Source organism: Schistocerca nitens, chromosome 5, assembly GCF_023898315.1.
Source record: "Schistocerca nitens isolate TAMUIC-IGC-003100 chromosome 5, iqSchNite1.1, whole genome shotgun sequence".
Taxonomy (NCBI): Eukaryota; Metazoa; Arthropoda; class Insecta; order Orthoptera; family Acrididae; genus Schistocerca; species Schistocerca nitens.
In genome coordinates this window covers 846,396,350-846,412,011 of record NC_064618.1, presented here as the reverse complement: position 1 = coordinate 846,412,011, position 15,662 = coordinate 846,396,350, and the positions used below count along the sequence as shown (strand labels likewise).

The 15,662-nt window shown below is 42.3% G+C and overlaps 2 protein-coding genes across 2 annotated transcripts in view; one reads left to right on the top strand and one right to left on the bottom strand.

The window, feature by feature from the left end:
* The window catches only part of LOC126260900 (FAS-associated factor 2), a 118,966-nt gene extending 118,301 nt beyond the window's left edge, over window positions 1-665 (bottom strand). Inside the window, exon 1 of the mRNA XM_049958354.1 lies at window positions 594-665. Within this exon, the coding sequence (XP_049814311.1) occupies window positions 594-650 (57 nt within the window). The 5' untranslated portion in view covers window positions 651-665. The remainder of the gene's footprint in view (window positions 1-593) is intronic.
* A 200-nt stretch (window positions 666-865) lies between these two features.
* Window positions 866-15,662, top strand: part of LOC126260899 (mortality factor 4-like protein 1) — a 138,140-nt gene continuing 123,343 nt past the window's right edge. Inside the window, exons 1-3 of the mRNA XM_049958352.1 lie at window positions 866-885; window positions 1,032-1,104; window positions 1,224-1,338. Coding sequence (XP_049814309.1) covers window positions 1,059-1,104; window positions 1,224-1,338 — 161 coding nt within the window. The 5' untranslated portion in view covers window positions 866-885; window positions 1,032-1,058. The remainder of the gene's footprint in view (window positions 886-1,031; window positions 1,105-1,223; window positions 1,339-15,662) is intronic.

Here is a 15,662-nt window from a genome sequence, read left to right as displayed (position 1 = left end):
AGAAGCAAGAAAGTTATTAGTGTAGAGCTCTGTTTATAATTTTCCCTATCAGTAAACAATGTACAGTTGAATAGTATTTATTTTCCTATTAATCTTAGAAAACATGAAAGACATCTAAAGAAAATTTCTGATGACACATGAAAGTGTACGAAAGAATACACTGTTTTCAGTTTCTTGTTCGTGTGGGTATTTATGAAACCAGTGAGCGTTATGGTGTATGTTACTGACATACCACAGTTCTTGGAATACTAGTAATATCGCAAGTAAACAGTTATCATCATGTTAAAATCGGGTCTATATGTTAACAAACAATGTGTAACTTTGACTGTAAGTAATAAACTGATATGAAAAAACACCTTGCACATTCACAACCTGTAGCTGTGATTATCTGTTTGAAAACCATTTCCTGATACCGTCGTTAACTGCTGTGTTCACTTTGTTATGAATACGTATGTCACAGATATGGGAAAAAGTACATCATCCTGTCGTTCCAACTTAGAAATGGATTCATATTTTCGGTTGGAGGTACATACATAATGAGTCTGCTAAATTATACAAATACCATAACCAACGTGTTGTGTTGTTCAGCATACCTGGAATTGCAGTATCTTTTCAGTCTGTTCTGCAGATAAACTCATGAGGTCAGCCATTATATTTAAAGCAGATTATCTTCATAAAACACCAGTAAGTGCTCTCCTGTACTGAAGCATAAGTTGCACCATCAATTTTATCACATTTCGCCAACTTTCTGCAAGCAGCGCATTGCTACACTTCTTTTATTACAAAGAGTTTCCAAGCCACCGTGTTTCGTTGATAAACATAACCAGAGATGTTATTAATGTTTTGTTGTACTGGTTGGCATCGTTGGCTAGAGGATTGTGGCTAGTGTGAGGGCTAAATATTTTTCTATTGTGATCGTTGATGCTAATCATTTGCTAAATATTTCAATCTGCGGTGCTATTTCCGCGCATACATTTCTTAATTGGCAAGACAAATAGAAATATCCAATAAATAGCAATTATATTTTCCAGGTTATAAGTGTGAATTTAAATGCAGAAATGGCGAATGTGAAAGGTTCTCCTGTAAAGGCAAAGTTTCAGAAAGGTTTGCACGTAAACATTGTTTACTTAAGACTGGTTTTCATCGAGGTGTCATTTTTACGTAATATATTTCCTCTCGTTTAGCTAGCCTTTCATTTGATAAATTTACGTTTTATGTTATAGGTGAGAAAGTTTTATGTTTTCATGGGCCTCTGATATACGAAGCTAAATGCCTTGAATCGGAAATAAAAGATAAACAAGTGCGCTATTACATTCATTATGCTGGTTGGAACAAAAAGTAAGTAGCAACAACGCAAAATGGTTTTGTATACAGTAATTTCCCTTTTTCTTAATTTTAACGCCTTAATAGAATCTGTCTCAAAATTGTCATTGAGCGACTTAGGATGAATGCATAAAACATGAATCTATATAGCTTGGCTGGTGTTTGAATACCATTTCTCCGAAATTCCAGTTGAAAGTCTTAACATGCAGTACATCACATTGTATTTTATTTCCCTGTAGCAATAAACGAATATGTATTTCATATAGGTGACATGTCTAACTTAGAGACTATGAATGCATACTCAGTTATATTGTGGCAGTGTTGTGACTGCATGTATGTCCTTCACCTTACACACACACACACACACACAGACACACACACAGGTACACTTACGTGTGTGCGCTCGATCTCCCACTCCCCAAATATCCCTTTACTTGTAAAAACACGAAGCTCACGCCTACTACAGTAGTACAAGTTTATATGCGAACTAGCTGTGCAGATGACGAAGAAATTGATAAAATGTATGATGAAATAAAAGAAATTATTCAGATAGTGAAGGGAAACGAAAATTTAATAGTCATGGGTGACTGGAATTCGATAGTAGGAAAAGGGAGAGAAGGAAACATAGTAGGTGAATATGGATTGGGGGTAAGAAATGAAAGAGGATGCCACCAAGTAGAATTTTGCTCAGAGCATAACTTAATCATAGCTAATACTTGGTTCAAGAATCATTAAAGAAGTTTGTATACATGGAAGAAGCCTGGAGATACTAGAAGGTATCAGATAGATTATATAATGGTAAGGCAGAGATTTAGGAACCGGGTTTTAAATTGTAAGACATTCCAGGGGCAGATGTGGACTCTGACCACAATCTGTTGGTTATGAACTGTAGATTAAAACTGAAGAAACTGCAAAAAGGTGGGAATTTAAGGAGATGGGTCCTGGATAAGCTGACTAAACCAGAGGTTGTACAGAGTTTCAGGGAGAGCATAAGGGAACAATTAACAGAAATGGGGGAAAGAAATACAATAGAAGAAGAATGGGTAGCTCTGAGGGATGAAGTAGTGAAGGCAGCAGAGGATCAATTAGGTAAAAAGATGAGGGCTAGTAGAAATCCTTGGGTAACAGAAGAAATATTGAATTTAATTGATGAAAGGAGAAAATATAAAAATGCAGTAAATAAAGCAGGCAAAAGGGAATACAAACGTCTCAAAAATGATATCGACAGGAAGTGCAAATTGGCTAAGCAGGGATGGCTAGAGGACAAATGTAAGGATGTAGAGATGTATATAACTAGGGGTAAGGTAGATACTGCCTACAGGAAAATTAGAGAGACCTTTGGATAATAGAGAACCACTTGTATGAATATCAAGAGCTCAGATGGAAACCCAGTTCTAAGCAAAGAAGAGAAAGCAGAAAGGTGGAAGGAATATATAGAGGGTCGATACAAGGGCGATGTTCTTGATGACAATATTATGGAAATGGAAGAGGATGTAGTTGAAGATGAAATGGGAGATATGATACCGTGTGAAAAGTTTGACACAGCACTGAAAGACTTAAGTCGAAACAAGGCCCCGGGAGTAGACAACATTCAATTAGAACTACTGATAGCCTTGGGAGAGCCAGCCCTTACAAAATTCTACCATCTGGTGAGCAAGATGTATGGGACAGGCGAAATACCCCCAGACTTCAAAAAGAATATAATAATTCCAATCCCGAAGAAGGCAGGTGTTGACACATGTGAAAATTACTGAACTATCAGTTTAGTAAGTCACAGCTGCAAAATACTAAAGCGTATTCTTTACAGACGAATGGAAAAACTGGTAAAGCCAACCTCAGGGAAGATCGGTTTGGATTCCGTAGAAATATTGGAACACGTGAGGCAATACGGACCCTACGACTTATCTTACGAGATAGATTAAGGAAAGGCAAACCTACGTTTCTGGCACTTGTTGACTTAGAGAAAGCTTTTGACAATGTTAACTGGAATACTCTTTTTCAAATTCTAAAGGTAGCAGGGGTAAAATACAGGGAGCGAAAGGCTATTTACAATTTGTACAGAAACCAGATGGCAGTCATACGAGTCAGTGGGCATGAAATGGAAGCAGAGGTTGGGAAGGGAGTGAGACAGGGTTGTAGCCTCTCCCCGATGTTATTCAATCTGTATATTGAGCAAGCAATAAAGGAAACAAAAGAAAACTTGGGAGTAGGTATCAAAATCCATGGAGAAGAAATAAAAATTTTGAGGTTCGGCGATGACATTGTAATTCTGTCAGAGACAGCAAAGGACTTGGAAGAGCAGTTGAACGGAATGAACAGTGTCTTGAAATGAGGATATAAGATATACATCAACAAAAGCAAAATGAGGATACTGGAATGTAGTCGAATTAAGATGGGTGATGCTCTGGGATTAGATTAGGAAATGAGACACTTAAAGTAGTAAAGGAGTTTTGCTACTTGGGGAGCAAAATAACTGATGATGGTCGAAGTAGAGAGGATATAAAATGTAGACTGGTAATGGCAAGGAAAGCGTTTCTGAAGAAGAGAAATTTGTTAACATCGAGTATAGATTTAAGTGTCAGGAAGTCGTTTCTGAAAGTATTTGTATGGAGTGTAGCCATGCATGAAAGTGAAACATGAACGATAAATTGTTTAGACAAGAAGAGAACAGAAGCTTTTGAAATGTGGTGCTACAGAAGAATGCTGAAGATTAGGTGGGTAGACCACATAACTAATGAGGAGGTATTGAATAGAATTGGGGAGAAGAGGAGTTTGTGGCAAAACTTGACTAGAATAAGAGATCTGTTGGTAGGACATGTTGTGAGGCATCAAGGGATCACCAATTTAGTATTGGAGGGCAGCGTGGAGGGTAAAAATAGTAGAGGGTGTCCAAGAGATGAATACACTAAGCAGATTCAGAATGATGTAGGTTGCAGTAGTTACTGGGAGATGAAGAAGCTTGCACAGGATAGAGCAGCATGGAGATCTGCATCAAACCAGTCTCAGGACAGAAGACCACCACAACAATCTTCCTTTATCCGAATCACTTCACTGAGAGGCTGCATGTACAGTTGTATCTGGAACAGGTAAAAGAAAAGAGAATCTTCATTATGTGATTACGCGCCATTAAACAGAACACATACTATTAGTAAGGCCTACGTGTAATCATTTAGTTTGGTTTTTCGTAAGTCATTAGCATTTGTGGGAACCACGTAAAATGATAAAATATGTCAAATTTCCTCTTCCTGAGACTTTATATAGGAGTTACACAGGCAACACATTGTGAAGTCGGTTTCTTTTTGACACACGTGGCTTCTGAGTGAGAGTCAATTGCTCATTATCTGTAGAGGACCCAATAGTTGTGCCTATTGTAACAATGTAAGTCACTTTCAATTTGCAAATCTCAAAGATTGGCTTTGATTATCAATACAAATTGTGTGTGTGTGTGTGTGTGTGTGTGTGTGTGTGTGTGTGTGTGTATATATATATATATATATATAAGTTAATGGGAATGTGCTGTAGGGAGGCCAGTATATTAATTTTTAAATTAATGTTTCTGAGATTGTTACATAATAATAATAACCATTCCTTGTTGTATAAAAATTTATTAAAAATATTATAGGCTAGCTGAAAGATGTACTCGTCTGTAAATACCCATTTTCTCTACTTCGAAATTTTTTCCTTAAAATCAATTTTGTTTTAATTAAATTCCTATCTTTGGGAATTGAACCATAAACATATACACATGTGCTCTAGCAATTTATTGTATACAGAGATTCCTTTAAGTTAGTCATTGTTATGCCAGTACAATTTTTGCAGTGCTGACCAAGGTCTAGGCTAATGTGTGTTGATGGATCCACCCCTGGCTGTGGTGACCGACTGATATGCAGCATAGCTCGAGGTCTGCGTCTCACAACACTCAGTTGTTTCTGCATCTCACTTAGCAGTGATTTTAGTACACTCTGTAGTGTTATGCCAGTACAATTTTTGCAGTGCTGACCAAGGTCTAGGCTAATGTGTGTTGATGGATCCACCCCTGGCTGTGGTGACCGACTGATATGCAGCATAGCTCGAGGTCTGCGTCTCACAACACTCAGTTGTTTCTGCATCTCACTTAGCAGTGATTTTAGTACACTCTGTAGTGTTTCGGTAGTGTTAGCTGTGAATTACCTCGTGCAGATTTATTATTGTTGTTCTTGATTTCTTACTTTCTTTGACCATTGCCTTGGATGCAGAGTGAAGAATTTAATTTCCTCATTTCTTTTTGCTTGCTGGCAGAAAATACAACACTGCACGTACTACTTTTCTTGAATAAACATGCAAACACCTATTATACAATCCTTATATTGTACACAGTATATACAGTGTACTTCAGATAACATCAAATGTCAAATCAGAATGTCCAGCTCGAAATCCCTACATGCAGGTTTATACAAAGAGTGAATGATTCAGAATGACAGTTCATTAACAGTTCATCTGGTTGAATTCCCCACATAAACATTGCCAGCAATATATCTATACATTCTCTGAGAACGTCGCACTACTCCAGTGTAGGTCGGCAAGGCAAGGTGCTCATATTTGCGGCCATGCAAGTAATTCTTCTGATGAAGCTACTGCAATGGCTATTCCATTTTGAAAACATATGCCTTCTCTCCATTTGGTTCTCCACATGCAAATAAAACAATAAATCCGACAATAGTTGTGCTGTCCCCTCAGATAATTTGTTTCATGGTTTCCGTTCATAAGTGTCATTTGTTGGTAAAAGTATGTAGGGATACACATTGCTCCTCTGGAGTGGTATGTAACTCCACAACTGTCTTGTCTTTACTGTTTATGTTCTTTACTTTCACTAAAAGTACAGGATCTGTACATGTTTCAGTTTGACGACAGTCTTTTCAAAATTTTACAGGATTATGTTGTTCAGAGTACTATTTTTCTTTCTGATTTGTACTAATGATTCACGCCGGCCGTTGTGGCCGAGCGGTTCTAGGCACTTCAGTCTGGAACTGTGCGATCGCTACAGTCACAGGTTGGAAATCTGCCTCGGGCATGGAGGTGTGTGATGTCCTTAGGTTAGTTAGGTTTAAGCTGTTCTAAGTTCTAAGGGCCTGATGACCTCAGATGTTAAGTCCCATAGTGCTCAGATCCATTTGAACTAATGATTCACGTGAAGTTCATAATAATCTGGCGTTTCCTGCACTATTAGATTTTTTTTTTACTTGGTTTTAAGATAACTTTGATGTGTTCGATTTTCTGATGCATATTGTTTTACCATGCGTACTCACTTGCTGTGAATAGCTCTTTTATTTGATGACAGAAGTGTGCAGGTCCATGTTCCATCGGCTGAAAGTGTGTCCAATACTTCTTTTACACCTTTTTCCATTATTTTTCATCATGTTGATTTTTCACATTTCCAAAATTCAGAGGCAAATTTCCATGTCATTTTTCATTAGAGGCCAATGATGCTGCGTGCAGTGTAGTATAGTAATTTATTCATCCATGGAGCATTTTACAGTAATGTAGGATTTGCTGCTCAATATGAGGGAAAACATAATTTATATATGGAAAACCCGGGATGAAATAACAACAATATGACATTAAGATAACTGTTACTCTGCACACAAAGAAGACATTGGGTAGTAGACAAGCACAGTCAGAGTAGGCTGTTGGATATTATAAGCTATCGAACAAAGTTCTCTCTCTCTCTCTCTCTCTCTCTCTCTCTTGGTTAGCATGTGTGTGTGTGTGTGTGTGTGTGTGTGTGTGTGTGAGGTTGAAGTGAGAGCAGGGAAGGGGGTAGGGACAGGTGGATGACAGGGGCTAGCAAACACTGAGGCCAGGGTGGTTATGGGGACGAGGGATATGTTACAGAGAGAGAGTTTCCACCTCTACAGTTCAGAAGCTGGTGATGGTGGGAATAATCCAGATAATGTGGGCTCTGAAGCATTTGTTGAATTCAAGCACACCATATTGGTTGGCATGTTCAGCAACTAAATGGTCCAGTAGTCTGTTGGCCAGTTTGGTGATGGCCATTCATGCGGACAGCTTGTAACTGGTCATGCCCATGTACATCTACATCTACCATCCCAACATTTGCCTAAAGGGATTTGGGATATGTATGAAAATCTGTATAGGATGGCTGGACATAGCGTGATCCTCCATCTTCTCAAATCTGAGGCCAGGATCTTGTCAAATGCACTATCTCATTTGTCTTGTACGTAACATACAATGCTTTATATCTAAAAACAAAGATGATGTGACTTACCGAACGAAAGCGCTGGCAGGTCGATAGACACACAAACAAACACAAACACACACACAAAATTCAAGCTTTTGCAACAAACTGTTGCCTCATCAGGAAAGAGGGAAGGAGAGCGAAAGACGAAAGGATGTGGGTTTTAAGGGAGAGTGTAAGGAGTCATTCCAATCCCAGGAGCGGAAAGACTTACCTTAGGGGGAAAAAAGGACGGGTATACACTTGCACGCACACACACATCCATTCGCACATACACAGACACAAGCAGACATATTTAAAGACAAAGAGTTTGGGCAGAGATGTCAGTCGAGGCGGAAGTGAAGAGGCAAAGATGATGTTGAATGACAGGTGAGGTATGAGTGGCGGCAACTTGAAATTAGCGGAGATTGAGGCCTGGTGGGTAACGGGAAGAGAGGATATATTGAAGAGCAAGTTCCCATCTCCGGAGTTCGGATAGGTTGGTGTTGGTGGGAAGTATCCAGATAACCCGGTCGGTGTAACACTGTGCCAAGATGTGCTGGCCGTGCACCAAGGCATGTTTAGCCACAGGGTGATCCTCATTACCAACAAACACTGTCTGCCTGTGTCCATTCATGTGAATGGACAGTTTGTTGCTGGTCATTCCCACATAGAATGCATCACAGTGTAGGCAGGTCAGTTGGTAAATCACGTGGGTGCTTTCACATGTGGCTCTGCCTTTGATCGTGTACACCTTCCGGGTTACAGGACTGGAGTAGGTGGTGGTGGGAGGGTGCATGGGACAGGTTTTACACCGGGGGCGGTTACAAGGATAGGAGCCAGAGGGTAGGGAAGGTGGTTTGGGGATTTCACAGGGATGAACTAACAGGTTACAAAGGTTAGGTGGACGGCGGAAAGACACTCTTGGTGGAGTGGGGAGGATTTCATGAAGGATGGATCTCATTTCAGGGCAGGATTTGAGGAAGTCGTATCCCTGCTGGAGAGCCACATTCAGAGTATGGTCCAGTCCCGGAAAGTATCCTGTCACAAGTGGGGCACTTTTGTGGTTCTTCTGTGGGGGATTCTGGGTTCGAGGGAATGAGGAAGTGGCTCTGGTTATTTGCTTCTGTACCAGGTCGGGAGGGTAGTTACGAGATGCAAAAGCTGTTGTCAGGTTGTTGGTGTAATGGTTCAGGGATTCCGGACTGGAGCAGATTCGTTTGCCACGAAGACCTAGGCTGTAGGGAAGGGACCGTTTGATGTGGAATGGGTGGCAGCTGTCATAATGCAGGTACTGTTGCTTGTTAGTGGGTTTGATGTGGACGGACGTGTGAAGTTGGCCATTGGACAGGTGGAGGTCAACGTCAAGGAAAGTGGCATGGGATTTGGAGTAGGACCAGGTGAATCTGATGGAACCAAAGGAGTTGAGGTTGGAGAGGAAATTCTGGAGTTCTTCTTCACTGTGAGTCCAGATCATGAAGATGTCATCAATAAATCTGTACCAAACTTTGGGTTGGCAGGCCTGGGTAACCAAGAAGGCTTCCTCTAAGCGACCCATGAATAGGTTGGCGTACGAGGGGGCCATCCTGGTATCCATGGCTGTTCCCTTTAATTGTTGGTATGTCTGGCCTTCAAAAGTGAAGAAGTTGTGGTTCATGATGAAGCTGGCTAAGGTGATGAGGAAATAGGTTTTAGGTAGGGTGGCAGGTGATTGGCGTGAAAGGAAGTGCTCCATCGCAGCGAGGCCCTGGACGTGCGGAATATTTGTGTATAAGGAAGTGGCATCAATGGTTACAAGAATGGTTTCCGGGGGTAACAGATTGGGTAAGGATTCCAGGCGTTTGAGAAAATGGTTGGTGTCTTTGATGAAGGATGGGAGACTGCATGTAATGGGTTGAAGGTGTTGATCTACGTAGGCAGAAATCCGTTCTGTGGGGGCTTGGTAACCAGCTACAGTGGGGCGGCCGGGATGATTGGGTTTGTGGATTTTAGGAAGGAGGTAGAAGGTAGGGGTGCGGTGTGTCGGTGGGGTCAGGAGGTTGATGGAGTCAGGTGAAAGGTTTTGCAGGGGGCCTAAGGTTCTGAGGATTCCTTGAAGCTCCGCCTGGACATCGGGAATGGGGTTACCTTGGCAAACTTTGTATGTGGTGTTGTGTGAAAGCTAACGCAGTCCCCCGGCCACATACTCCCGACGATCAAGTACCACGGTCGTGGAACCCTTGTCCGCCGGAAGAATGACGATGGATCGGTCAGCCTTCAGATCACGGATAGCCTGGGCTTCAGCAGTGGTGATGTTGGGAGTAGGATCAAGGTTTTTTTTAAGAAGGATTGAGATGCAAGGCTGGAAGTCAGAAATTCCTGGAAGGTTTGGAGAGGGTGATTTTGAGGAAGAGGAAGTGGGTCCCGCTGCGACGGAGGACGGAACTGTTCCAGGCAGGGTTCAATTTGGATGATGTCTTGGGGAGTTGGATCATTAGGAGTCGGATTAGGATCATTTTTCTTCATGGCAAAGTGATATTTCCAGCAGAGAGTACGAGTGTAGGACAGTAAATCTTTGACGAGGGCTGTTTGGTTGAATCTGGGAGTGGGGCTGAAGGTGAGGCCTTTGGATAGGACAGAGGTTTCGGATTGGGAGAGAGGTTTGGAGGAAAGGTTAACTACTGAATTAGGGTGTTGTGGTTCCAGGTTGTGTTGATTGGAATTTTGAGGTTTTGGAGGGAGTGGAGCTGGAAGTGGAAGATTGAGTAGATGGGAGAGACTGGGTTGGTGTGCAGTGAGAGGAGGTTGAGGTTTGCTGGAAAGGTTGTGAAGGGTGAGTGAGTTGCCTTTCCGGAGGTGGGAAACCAGGAGATTGGATAGTTTTTTGAGGTGGAGGGTGGCATGCTGTTCTAATTTACGGTTGGCCTGTAGGAGGATGCTCTGAACAGCCGGTGTGGATGTGGGAGAGGAAAGATTAAGGACTTTTATTAAGGATAGGAGTTGACGGGTGTGTTCATTGGCTGAGTTGATGTGTAGGTGAAGGATTAGGTGGGTGAGGGCAATGGATTGTTCAGTTTGGAACTGGTATAGGGACTGATGGAAAGAAGGGTTGCAGCCAGAGATGGGAACTTTAAGTGTGAGGCCTTTGGGGGGTAATGCCAAATGTCAGACAAGCCTGAGAAAATAGAATATGGGAGCGTAATCTGGCTAGGGCGAAGGCATGTTTGCGGAGGGAATGTAAATAAAACTTAATGGGGTCGTTGTGGGGGTGTTGTGAGGGTGACATGGTATTAGATGGTGGAAAGTGTAACATGAGGTGAAATGAAAATGAAAATAAAAATATATGGGGAGAGATAAAGGTGGACTGGAAAGTAACTGGAGATCTGGTGTGAAAAAAGGTGAGAAGGTGTTGGTTACAGCTGGGCTATGTTGGACTTGGGTTGGTAGATAACGATGTGCACAAAGGTTAGGTGGTTGTGTTGCCGCCAAAACACGTTAAAGGACGGAGAAATTCGGGAAAATTTCGAAAAAACTGCGTGTAATATATTAAAAGGAGTGGTTAAGATTATGAAAATGAGGCTAACAATTGTTCCATCAGATTCACCTGGTCCTACTCCAAATCCCATGCCACTTTCCTTGACGTTGACCTCCACCTGTCCAATGGCCAGCTTCACACGTCCGTCCACATCAAACCCACCAATAAGCAACAGTACCTGCATTATGACAGCTGCCACCCATTCCACATCAAACGGTCCCTTCCCTACAGCCTAGGTCTTCGTGGCAAATGAATCTGCTCCAGTCCGGAATCCCTGAACCATTACACCAACAACCTGACAACAGCTTTTGCATCTCGCAACTACCCTCCCGACCTGGGACAGAAGCAAATAACCAGAGCCACTTCCTCATTCCCTCGAACCCAGAATCCCCCACAGAAGAACCACAAAAGTGCCCCACTTGTGACAGGATACTTTCCGGGACTGGACCAGACTCTGAATGTGGCTCTCCAGCAGGGATACGACTTCCTCAAATCCTGCACTGAAATGAGATCCATCCTTCATGAAATCCTCCCCACTCCACCAAGAGTGTCTTTCCGCCGTCCACCTAACCTTTGTAACCTGTTAGTTCATCCCTGTGAAATCCCCAAACCACCTTCCCTACCCTCTGGCTCCTATCCTTGTAACCGCCCCCGGTGTAAAACCTGTCCCATGCACCCTCCCACCACCACCTACTCCAGTCCTGTAACCCGGAAGGTGTACACGATCAAAGGCAGAGCCACATGTGAAAGCACCCACGTGATTTACCAACTGACCTGCCTACACTGTGATGCATTCTATGTGGGAATGACCAGCAACAAACTGTCCATTCGCATGAATGGACACAGGCAGACAGTGTTTGTTGGTAATGAGGATCACCCTGTGGCTAAACATGCCTTGGTGCACGGCCAGCACATCTTGGCACAGTGTTACACCGACCGGGTTATCTGGATACTTCCCACCAACACCAACCTATCCGAACTCCGGAGATGGGAACTTGCTCTTCAATATATCCTCTCTTCCCGTTACCCACCAGGCCTCAATCTCCTCTAATTTCAAGTTGCTGCCACTCATACCTCACCTGTCATTCAACATCATCTTTGCCTCTTCACTTCTGCCTCGACTGACATCTCTGCCCAAACTCTTTGTCTTTAAATATGTCTGCTTGTGTCTGTGTATGTGCGGATGGATGTGTGTGTGCGTGCAAGTGTATACCCGTCCTTTTTTCCCCCTAAGGTAAGTCTTTCCGCTCCCGGGATTGGAATGACTCCTTACACTCTCCCTTAAAACCCACATCCTTTCGTCTTTCCCTCTCCTTCCCTCTTTCCTGATGAGGCAACAGTTTATTGCGAAAGCTTGAATTTTGTGTGTGTGTTTGTGTTTGTTTGTGTGTCTATCGACGTGCCGGCGCTTTCGTTCGGTAAGTCACATCATCTTTGTTTTTAGATATATTTTTCCCATGTGGAATGTTTCCCTCTATTATATTGACATACAATGCTTTTATGTTTATATATATACACATAGAAAAATTTAGTTGGGTGAGATAGAAAGTATTTTTTCATTGTTTATTCGGTCTATCAAAATGTATCATTGCATACACCACACGTACCTGCAAAGGACTTTAGGACTACGGCCATGGTGCCTTTTGCTCTGTCTGGAAAAGCTATCAGTACCTATTCATGATGAATGGGATGTAGAGCTCAGGAAGATGGTAAGACATTTGTATTACATACTATAAATGTTGAGTGTATGGTTTTCTGTGAACATATATGACAGTGGCACAGAGAAGTTTTAGTTGTCACTTTTTTAACTGACCATTACTCTAAGTTCTCTAAGTAACTTCAGTGGTGAAGAACACATTATTTAAGAGGTACTGTGACCTCTGCCCTAGTTTAACCTGTGTTCATCACATATATTACTGCTTTCATCACCGAGCGAGGTGGCGCAGTGGTTAGCACACTGGACTCGCATTCGGGAGGACGACGGTTCAATCCCGCGTCCGGCCATCCTGATTTAGGTTTTCCGTGATTTCCCTAAATCGCTCCAGGCAAATGCCGGGATGGTTCCTTCAAAGGGCACGGCCGACTTCCTTCCCCATCCGCCCCTAATCCGATGAGACCGATGACCTCGCTGTCTGGTCTCCTCCCCCAAAAACCAACCAACCAACTGCTTTCATCAGGTGTTTTACTGACACAGAGGCAGTTGTCTGAGACTGGGCAAATTTATTTATTTATTTATTTATTTATTTATTTTTTTTTTGGAGTCATCAATATGAAGACTTTGGCTGTCAGTGTTGCAAGTAGCAGTTACAATAGGCAATGATATTTATCAAAACTCAGAGCAATTTTCACACACGTTAGTATTACAAGGATCATTAGCTTAACACATACCATAAATCTTAATTTTTATGAAACTGTCATGTTTATGTATAGAAGCATTTGAAACATCATACATCTAGCTCGTAGTTCCTTTGTTACAATATATCATTGGATTCTTACTGTTTGCTGCTGCAGTTACTAGTTTTGAGAGGCTCTGCAGCTTATTATACCCAGTCAGCCCATTAATGTACAAATTATTGAATATAGATTCCGCCTTTTATGCAAAACATATTTTTCTTGTTACCCAGAGATGTTTCGACACGTCTGTGGCATCATCAGTGAGTTTTGTTTATTGAAAAACTGTAAGAAGTGAACATATTTTAGGTTGTGACTGGTCTAACAAAATGAGGCCTAAAGACAGTTTTGGTTCATTTTTGTTCTACCTTGATTTTACATTATACAGTTTTGCAGGATCATCTGTATGGTGTCCCGCATTGGTAGCTCATTATCTCATTCCAGATGATGTAAATGTCAATTTTAACAGTGAGTTAATACATCCCTTGATTTTAAAAAAATGTGATTTTGGTGTGACAAAATGTTTTGCATATGTATATGTTATTACTCACGTTTTGTTGTGACAGGTCCTTTTTTTTTTTTTTTCACATTCTGAGAGCACACGTTAAATGTACTTCGTATAATTTTAGTTTCAGAAACACCTTTTCACTTTGCAAAATGCTGTGTAAATGATGTTGTTGTGTGTTCTAACCCCGTCAGTGTTAGTTCCTTTAGCTGTTTGTATGCCTTTTCTGTAAAGTTCCTTTAACGTGTTAAATAATTCGCCTTTACAAAGTGTAGCGTATTCATTTAAAACTTGTTTGCCTTCTGCTGTTCCCCTATGTATGTGGAAGTTTTCTTCAATTGTTAGTTCGTGGAATAGGCGATGGCTAGATTTCAGTATTTTTAAATCTGTTGCTATTGTAGTTGGGTGGTGATTATGAGCTATTAGATTGTCAGCAAATGTGCTATGGATGCTCTTAATTTTTAACTATTTTGAGGTGTTCTAAGTATCTTGTTTTAAAATTCCTGCATGTTTGTCCTATGTATAGTGATTGGCAAGTGATGCACGTGAGTCTATATATTCCTGATCTGTTGAATTTATCTGTTGGTCTCTCCTGTGTTCTGAGTTTTTTCTGTGTTGTGTTGTCTGTCCTTCATCCTATTTGGAGTCCCTCTTTATTACTGTACAGAAAGTTCTGTTTGAAAATTATGAAACATTTGGGAATAAAGGAGATGACTCACCGAAAGGCAGAAACACTGCATCTTCGATAGGCACACAAATGAAAGGTATGGAGCTTGACTAGCTTTGGGAATGCACTTCCTTTTTCTGGCTGTAGGAACACACACACGCGTGCCTGCGCCTGACCTCCCCCCCCCCCCCCCCCCCCCCCCCCCCACACACACACACGTTTGCCTACATTGTGCTCAGTCGACAGCCAGCTCTTTACTGGCCTATACTGAGTGTACTGGGGTGAGGTGTGGTGAGGAATGGTGGGAGGCAGGGAGGGGGTTGGGGGGCAGCTCATGGGAGAGTGGGGAGCTGTCTGTGGCTTGGGTGAAGTGGCAAATGAATGGACACATGATTTCATAGTCTATGTCATGAGATAACAGCACACAACTAGCTGATGTGCGGACACAAATTAGATGGGGTTGCTGGGGCAGGAGATACACTCACACAGATACACACTATATTGGATGGGGGGTGGGTGGGCAGCGAGTTACATTAGGTTTAGGCCAGGAAGGTTATGGGGCAGTGAAGGATGTGCTGTAAGGATAGTTCCCATCTGCACAGCTCAGGGAAGCTTGTGGTGGTGGGGAGGGTCCAAATGGCACGGGTTGCGAAGCAGCCATTGGAATCGTGCGTGTTGTGCCACTGGATGTTCCACCTTGTTTTTGGCAACAGTTTGATCGTGGCCATTCATTGCAGTTGACAGCTGGTTGGTTGTCATAGCAGTGTAAAACACTGTGCAGTGATTGCAGCAGAGCTGGTATATAACATGGCTGCTTTCACAGATGGCCCAGCCTCTAATGGGGTAGGATGAGTCTGTGATGAGACTGGAGTAGGTGGTGCTGGGAATGTGGATTGGGCAGGTCTTGCATGTGGGTCTTTCACAGGGGTATGATCCCTGTGGCAGGGTGTGTGTGTGTGTGTGTGTGTGTGTGTGTGTGTGTGTGTCAATGTTATGCCCACATCTAAAGAAAGGAAGTGCATCCAGAAGCTAGCCAAGCTCCATACCT